Here is an 8,367-nt window from a genome sequence, read left to right on the forward strand (position 1 = left end):
TGTCAGATGTGGAAGGATCCTTTGGGCCCTTGGACGAAGGTGAGAGGGGCAGTGTGGGTGCAGGTTTTGCAATTCATGCAGTGGCAGGGGAAGGTGCCAGGAGGGAAGGGTGGGTTGTTGGGGGTCGTGGATCTGACCAGGTAGTCACAGAGGGAGCAGTCTTTGCAGAAAGCGGCTAGGGGTGGGGAGGGAAATATATCACTAGTGGTGGGGTCCATTTGTAGGTGATGGAAATTCCCCCCCAGAACCCTGAGGGGAAACATCATCTCTGCTAGTGACTCCACCCCCATTCACTACACCACCACTCCCACGGCAGTTACATGCTCCACCCCCACACCTACACCAGGTCCTAGTTCCCAGCCCCCCCAGACCACTCCCTCATTGAGGACGAACATTCAGTCCTCAGCAAAGGCCTTACCTCCATCCCCCTCCGTCCACGCATCAATGAATTCAATATGCGTTGTGACGTTGAGCACTTCTTCCGCTGCCTCCACCTCAGAGCTTACCTTTTCAATCAGGACTCCTGTCCACTTTCCGAGGACCCTTCACCCACCTCCAACGCACTCCATCCACCTTGACACCCCATGCTGGCCTTTTACCCCACTCTCTCAATCTCTTCATTTCCAACTGCCGCTGAGACATTAACCGCCTCAACCTCTCACCCTCACAATGCGCAGCTCCCCAATCCCTCTGCTCCAGTCCCAACCTCACCATCAAACCAGCGGAATAAAGGGGGTGCAGTGGTAGTTTGGCGCACTGACCTCTACACCACTGAAGCCAGGCACCAACTTGGAGACACCTCTTCCTACCACCCCCTCGACCATGACCTCCCCCCCTCAATCACCAAATCATCTCCCAGACCATACACAACTTCATCACCGCAGGGATCACCCACCCACAGCTTCTGCCCAATTCAACCTCCTTCCCAAGATCCACAAACCTGACCAGCCCGGCCGACCCATTGTCTCAGCCTGATTCTGCCCCATTGAACTCATCTTCACCTACCTCGATTCTGTCCTATTCCCCTCTTCGACCAGGTGAAAGTGAGGACTGCAGATGCTGGAGATCAGAGCTGATAATGTGTTGCTGGAAAAGCGCAGGTCAGGCAGCATCCAAGGAGCAGGAGAATCGATGTTTCGGGCATGAGCCCATCTTCTTTTCCACCCCCCCCCCCGACCAGGAACTCCCCACATACGTTCGTGACACTACCCTCACCCCCTCCAAGATTTGCATTTTCTCAGCCCCCAACACCTCATTTTCACCATGGACATCCAGTAACTCTACACCTCCATCCACCATGACCAGAGCCTCCAAGCCCTCTGTTTCTTCCTCTCCCGACATCTCCACCAGTATCCTTCCACTGACACTCATTCGTTTGACCGAACTGGTCTTCACTCTTAACAATATCTCCTTTGGATCCTTCCACTTCCTCCAGACAAAGGGGGAAGCCATGTGCACCCCCATGGGCCCCAGCTATGCCTGTCTCTATGCTGGCTACATGGAACGATCCGTCTTCTGTAGTTACACCGGAACCATTCTCCACCTCTTCCTCCACGACATTGATGACTGCATCAATGCCACCTTGTGCTCCCACGAGGAGATTGAGCAGTTCATCAGCTTCAGCAACCCATTCCACCCCGAACTTAAATTCACATGGACCATCTCTGACATCTCCCTCCCCTTCCTGGACCTCTCCATTTCCATCAACGTCGACCAACTCAACACTGACATTTTTTTTTAAAACAAACCCACCGACTCCCACAGCTACCTGGGTTACACCTCTTCCCACCCTACCTCCTGCAAAAATGCTTTTGTCTAAAATGCTATCCCTTATTCCCAATTCCTTTGCCGTATCTGCTCCCAGGAGCACCGGTTCCACCATAGAACACACCAGATGGCCTCCTTCTTGCAAGACCGTAATTTCCCCTCCTATGTGGTTGAAGGTGCCCTCCAACTCATCTCATCCACAACCCACACCTCCGCCCCGAAACCCCACCCCTCCAACCTCAACAAAGACAGAACCCCCCTTGGTCCTCACCTTCCACCCCACCAACCTCACATAAACCGCATCATCCACCGACATTTCTGCCACCTACAGACAGACCCCATCACCAGGGATATAGCTCCCTCCCCACCCCTATGTGCAAAGACTATTCCCTCCGTGACTATCTGGTCAGATCCATGCCCCCCAACAACCCACCCTCCTGTCTCAGCACCTTCCCCTGCCACCACAGAAATTGCAAAATCGGCACCCATACCTCCATCCAAGGCCCCAAAGGAGCTTTCCATATCCATCAAAGTTTCACCTGCACACCCACAAATGTCATTTATTGTAACCGTTGCTCCCGACGCAGCCTCCTTTACACTGGGGAGACTGGACGCCTTCACATAGAGTGCTTTAGGGAACATCTCCGGGACACCTGCATCAATCAACCCCAGCATTCCGTCCCACTCTGCCAAGGACATGCGGGTCCTGGGCCTCCTCCACCGCCGTCGCACCCTCACCACCTGACACCTGGAGGAAGAACACCTCATCTTCCACCTCGCAACACTTCAACCCCAGGACATCAATGCGGACGTCACCAGATTCCTCATTTCCCCTTCTCCCACCTCACCCCAGTTCCAAACTTCCAGCTCAGCACTGCCCTCATCACCTGTCAATCTTCCTTACAACCTATCCACTCCACCCTCCTCTCTGACCTATCACCTTCACCCCCCCCCCCCCCCCCATCCTACTGTTGCAGTCTTAGCGACCTTCTCCCCAGCCCCACTAGGGGACCTTCTCCCCAGCTTCCATTTATCTTCCACCCGGGAAGCTTCCAGCCTCATTCCTGATGATGGGCTCCCGCCCGAAACGTCGGTTTTCCTGCTCCTCGGATGCTGCCTGACCTGCTGTGCTTCCCCAGCACCACACAGATCTTGAATGTGATCTCCAGCATCTGCCAAGTCCTCACTTTCTCCCCGATCCTGGGCTTGCCATTCGAGGAGCAGTTGAGGGCTCCCTCACCCACACTTACCGCGTTCTCCTCGAATACGCTAGACCGCCGATTCCGGCCCCCAGTTCTCCGACCGTCTGTCTCCACGGACGGCCTGGCGATCTTCTTACGTAGCGGCAAACCCATTCGCCCTAACGGCACCTGCCCCTTCAATTCATCCATATCCATGGTGTCATCCATCTCCTCTCCCAGGCTCTGAAGAATTTCATCCTCCTCCTCCTCCATCGCTGCCTTCTTCTTCTTCGCCGAGCTTCTGGACCGTTAAACCACCGTTGCCGGTTTGATTTTGAATCCGGTGCCGCGTGCTAGGCGGGGCGGACACGTGGCCGCCAACATCCCGCGCGCTGGTCTCTATGACGTCGATATGGGGCGGAGCGCTGATTCCCAACCCACCCCATCCGAGAATGCGCGCAAGTCTCCGTCACGTGGGTAGGGGGCGGGGTGCTGATTCCCAGATCGCCCCCACCCGATCATGCGCGGTCTCCGTCACGTGGGTAGGGGGTGGGGCGCTAATTCCCAGCCCGTCCCCACCCGTTACTGCGCGCAGGTCTCCGTCACGTGGGTAGGGGGCGGGGCGCTGATTCCCAGCTCGCCCCCACCCGATAATACGCGTAGGTCTCCGTCACGTGGGTAGGGGGCGGGGCGCAGATTCCCAGCCTGCCCCCACCCGATAATACGCGCAGGTGTCCGTCACGTGGGTAGGGGGTGGGGCGCTGATTCCCAGCCCGCCCACCCACCCACACCCGATAATACGCGCAGGTCTCCTTCACGTGTCAGTTCTCCCCTTCTCACCAAATGGGCGCATGCGCGGAGAATTGAAGCTTGGAGAGAAGTTCATAACAGTCAGCATGTTCCTCTTGCTGGAGGGATAGCCCGCTGTGATAGCGATCCCCTGGATAATAAGGACATCAACTGTCTGTTTCTGTCACTTCTTCAGGCGGTCAGGAAACCTTCGGTAAAACCGTCAATCTGTGCTGGCTACGGGCCACAGGACGCAGGCGCTGAAGTAGGCCATTCAGCCCGTCCAAGGCTGCTCCGACATTCGGAGAGATCGTGAAGGATCTGATCTTCGTTTTCTTCTGGCTTTTTCAGGAGTTCTTCCTCCCCTCTGTTGTAAATCTGTTTTCTGAGGTTATGCGCTCTGAGAATGTTATGGTGGACTGTCTTCTTCAGGAACTGCAGCAAACAGTGGTTTTGATAGAGCCGGCCTAAGTTAAACAAAACTTGCAACTCGGAAATCGATTATTCCGTCCAACCAATCTATGACGGTTGAAGTAATAAATGTTGCTATATTTGCTACTCAAGCAGAAAGACATGTGCTGTAAAGTACTGAGAATTCTGAAAGGGTATGGGTGGAGTACTAATTATTTCAGAGTTCATTAAACCTAACGTTTTTCTAAGATGGCAATATATAATAAGCCAATAAAGACCTGTCTCTCGGCTGAAGTGCATCACATGGTCTGCAGGCTTGGATTGATAGAGTTGAATAGCCCAGAGCTGGAGCACATCGTCACTGTGTCTGGAGAGATTTGTTGGGAGGCTATTACATTTTACCTACGCACTTCAAATACAGGTTTTTCCTTTTTTCCCTTTGTTATTCAAGTCAATTGTAAAATTACTTTTCGAAGGTGCATTCTAGAGAGATGGGGAAAGGCATAATCATGCTGTCCAAACTGTTGTTACAGAGGAACATGACCTGGACTACGTAGAAAGTGTGAGACTTCTGGGACCTGTATGTAAAACTGTCCATGTATATCTACTGTCCCTCAATACGCAGCAGTTCAACAATCAATATGGACTGTGGTTTAAATGGACTAACAACACAGAGGTATGATTCAGAAAATTGACTTTGTACTATTTTCAGCCACAATTTTTTTGAGAGACTGGTTTTATTGAGTGCAAGCATCTAAAACTTCCCAGAACTACGACAAGTTTTTATCAGTATCTTTTCTCACCTTTCCAGTATCCTCCTCAATTGACTTGTATAAATCTTAATTTCAATGAGGTATTTTTCACCAACCCCAACTAGAGTCATAGAGATGTACAGTGTGGAAACAGACCCTTCGGTTCAACTTGTCCATGCAAACCAGATATCCCAACCTAATCCACTCCCGCTTGCCAGCAATTGGCCCATATCCCTGCTAACCCCTCCTATTCATATACCCATCCAGATGCCTTTTAAATGTTGTAATTGTACCAGCCTCCACCACTTCCTCTGGCAGTGCATTCCATACATGTATCACTCGTGGCATGAAAAAGTTGCCCGTTCAGTTTCTCATATCTTTATCCCCCCTCACCCTAAACCTCTGCTCTCTAGTTCTGGACTCCCCTACGTCAGGGAAAGGACTTTGTCTATTTACCCTATCCATGCCCCACAAGATTTTATACACCTCTGTAAGGTCACCCCTCAGCCTCCAACGTTCAAGGGAAAACTGTTGTGTGCTGACATAAACAGGAGCAGCATTATGAAGTTCTTCAACTAACCTGTCCTGTACCCACTGCAATGTTCACCTATGGTTGTATGGTGAATAAAAATGGAGGAGCACAAAATTGTTCCAGTAATAGCTACTGGAGATGGGAAGTACAAGGTGGCAGTGGCAGATTCTAGCTGGGAATGGGGGAGAAAAATGTCAACTAAATTTTCTGTAAAATTTTAAATGACATCCTCATGATTTTCTCAAAGGATGTTTCGATAACTAGAATTGATAATGCCTCCTACAGTATTGGTACTGACTCTGATTTGGTTTGTGGCTGAATTTTGTTGCTAATGTAACCACTATCTTATTTAAATAAAACACAGAACTGTGAATGTTGGAGACCTGGTCTACTGTATTTGCTGTTCAATGTGGTCTGCTCTACAGATGAAATGCAGGCAGGTGACCGTTTTACAGAACACCTATGTTTTGTTCATGAAAATGGACCCGAGCTTCCAAATGCCTGCCACTTCAACACACCGTTGTGTTCCCATGTCAGCATTTCTGATACGGGCCTGCTGCAGTGTTCCACTGAACCTCAATGCAAACTTGAAGGGCAACATCTCACTTTATGTGTGGGGATCCTGCAGCCTGTAGGACTCAGCATCAGGTTCAATAACTTCAGAGCCTGATTCCATCCTTCCATGCCTTCTACACACCCTGGTCCTATCACAACGATTGCTTTCAGCATAGCCAACCCATTGTTATTTATTCAGCCTCTTTTCTGGCCTGGCCTACTATCAACAATTAAATCAACAACCTACTCCTTTCATTGCTCTCTCTCTGGACTCCATCTCTACTTGTCTGCTCACATCTTCAAAATGCCACTTTTTCCTAGGTGCTGTCAGTTCTGATGAGTCACTAAACTTGAAATGTTAACTCTGCTTTCTCCCTATTGATGCTGCCAGACCTGCTGAGTTTCACTAGCAATTTCTGATTTTTGTTCTGCTATCTCATTTGTTCTTCATTATTATGAAACCTATCTTTAAGTGGAACAATTGTTAATCTGTTAACAAAAACAGAAGACTAACAGTTGCTGAAAGAAAATTTTGAACTTTTTTTTCTAAATTGAACAAGTATAGCCATTTAAGCCCCTTGAGTCTGTTTCACCATTTGAGCTAGATCATGATTGTTTCTACACATGTATTGCACTCTTGTTATTTCATGTAGGTATTGTTTCAAAGAAATCTGTGATTCCTTGGTTTTAGTTATTTGCTGAAGCATTTGAAGCCATCAGGAATTCACAATACACCGCCGTACCCCTCAGCCTGATGAAGTTAACGGCTTGTCTCGAACGAGCTTTGGGTGATGTAAGTGTGCAAGCAACTTTTTTTAAAATTACATATTTTTTGATGTGCTGCTGACTTTGAGGGATGGCAGCACTTTTCCTTTCACCAGTATGCAAAACAAAGGTTTGAAAGAGAGAGACGGACTGACAAATCCTCGAGGTCCATCCTGTCTAATAAGCAATTGACAGGATGGACCTCAAGATAGGACCATCCTATGCAGACGAGTCATATTAACTACTTAGGGAGCCAAAACAAAAAATGGACAGAAGTATGGTGAGTTTCAGCAAATACCCTCAAGTGTCTTTGGCCTCTTCTGGAGTACTGTATGCAGTTCTGGTTGCCCTGCTATAAGAAGGGTATTCTTAAATTGGAGGGGGTTCAGAAAGGATTTACCAGGAATTTGCTGGGAATGAAAGGTCTGAATGCTGAAGATAGGCTGGGATTTTGTTTTTCATTGGAGAGTAGGAAGTTGAGGGGTGACCTTTGTATAGGTTGATAAAATCATGAGGGGCATCAATAAGCTGAATAGCAAAGGTGTTTTCCCTAGGATGGGGGAGTTCAAAACTAGGGGACTTTTTTTAAGGTGAGAGAAAAACATCTTAAAAAGGACACAAAGAGCAAGTTTGTTTCCACAGTGGTTCGTTTGTGAAATGAACTGCCAGAGGAAGTGGTAGATGTAATATTTAAAAGCCATTTTGAATAGGAAAGGTTTGGAGGGATATGGGCCAAACACAGACAGGAACGTGCTTGGCATGGACGAGTAGGACTGCTGTGTCTGTTTCTGTGTTGTCTGATTCTAAACTCAGTTCTATAATCAAGCAAAGCGATTGCTAAAAGACCACCATTATTCGTGCATTATCACTAGCTATATGGAGAAAGTGGAGTTAGCTCAAGCGTATTTTCAACTTTCCTTGAGTAATAATCCCATCAAAGTTGGAGCTACCAGTTCCATCCAAAAGAGAAATCTCTAATCTGAAAAAAATCTCTTAATATCTTAACTTTTAAGAAGATGTGTGAAATTTATCCGTCAATATCAACACCAAATGTAAACTATATGTCCAGATTACAGAGGAGGAAGTGCTGGATTTCTTGAAACAGTTAAAGGTGGATAAATCCCCAGGACCTGATCAGGTGTACCCGAGAACTCTGTGGGACGCTAGAGAAGTGATTGCTGGGCCTCTTGCTGAGATATTTGTATCATCAATAGTCACAGGTGAGGTACTGGAAGACTGGAGCTTGGCAAACGTGGTGCCACTGTTTAAGAAGGGTGGTAAGGACAACCCAGGGAACTATAGACCAGTGAGCCTGACCTTGGTGGTGGGCAAGTTGTTGGAGGGAATCCTGAGGGACAGGATGTACATGTATTTGGAAAGGCAAGGACTGATTCGGGATAGTCAACATGGCTTTGTGCGTGGGAAATCATGTCTCACAAGCTTGATCAGGACTTATACACTTAATGGTAAGGTCCTAGGGAATGTTGCTGAACAAAGAGACCTTGGAGTGCAGGTTCATAGCTCCTTGAAAGTGGAGTCGCAGGTAGATAGGATAGTGAAGAAGGCATTTGGTATGCTTTCCTTTATTGGTCAGAGTATTGAGTACAGGAGTTGG

At 48.5% G+C, this 8,367-nt stretch overlaps 2 protein-coding genes across 9 annotated transcripts in view; one reads left to right on the top strand and one right to left on the bottom strand.

The window, feature by feature from the left end:
- Nucleotides 1-3,637, bottom strand: part of LOC122553207 (dynein light chain Tctex-type protein 2-like) — a 10,670-nt gene extending 7,033 nt beyond the window's left edge. For all 3 annotated transcript variants that reach the window (XR_006312628.1, XM_043696803.1, XM_043696804.1), the window contains exon 1: nt 3,018-3,637. Coding sequence is in view for 2 of the 3 variants with exons in the window: in XM_043696803.1 (XP_043552738.1) it covers nt 3,018-3,221 (204 nt within the window). In the remaining variant the exon portion in view is untranslated. The remainder of the gene's footprint in view (nt 1-3,017) is intronic.
- Nucleotides 3,638-3,772: 135 nt separating this feature from the next.
- LOC122552619 (endoplasmic reticulum membrane-associated RNA degradation protein-like) overlaps nt 3,773-8,367 on the top strand; it is a 55,351-nt gene continuing 50,756 nt past the window's right edge. For 3 of the 6 annotated variants that reach the window (XM_043695389.1, XM_043695390.1, XM_043695391.1), the window contains exons 1-3: nt 3,774-4,569; nt 4,682-4,824; nt 6,679-6,780. In XM_043695389.1, coding sequence (XP_043551324.1) covers nt 4,398-4,569; nt 4,682-4,824; nt 6,679-6,780 — 417 coding nt within the window. In that variant the 5' untranslated portion in view covers nt 3,774-4,397. Of the gene's footprint in view, nt 4,570-4,681; nt 4,825-6,640; nt 6,781-8,367 lie in introns of those variants that run through there. The other 3 variants (XR_006312431.1, XM_043695392.1, XM_043695393.1) reach the window with 3 other exon arrangements.

The sequence above is a fragment of the Chiloscyllium plagiosum genome, chromosome 9 (genome assembly GCF_004010195.1).
Source record: "Chiloscyllium plagiosum isolate BGI_BamShark_2017 chromosome 9, ASM401019v2, whole genome shotgun sequence".
Taxonomy (NCBI): domain Eukaryota; kingdom Metazoa; phylum Chordata; class Chondrichthyes; order Orectolobiformes; family Hemiscylliidae; genus Chiloscyllium; species Chiloscyllium plagiosum.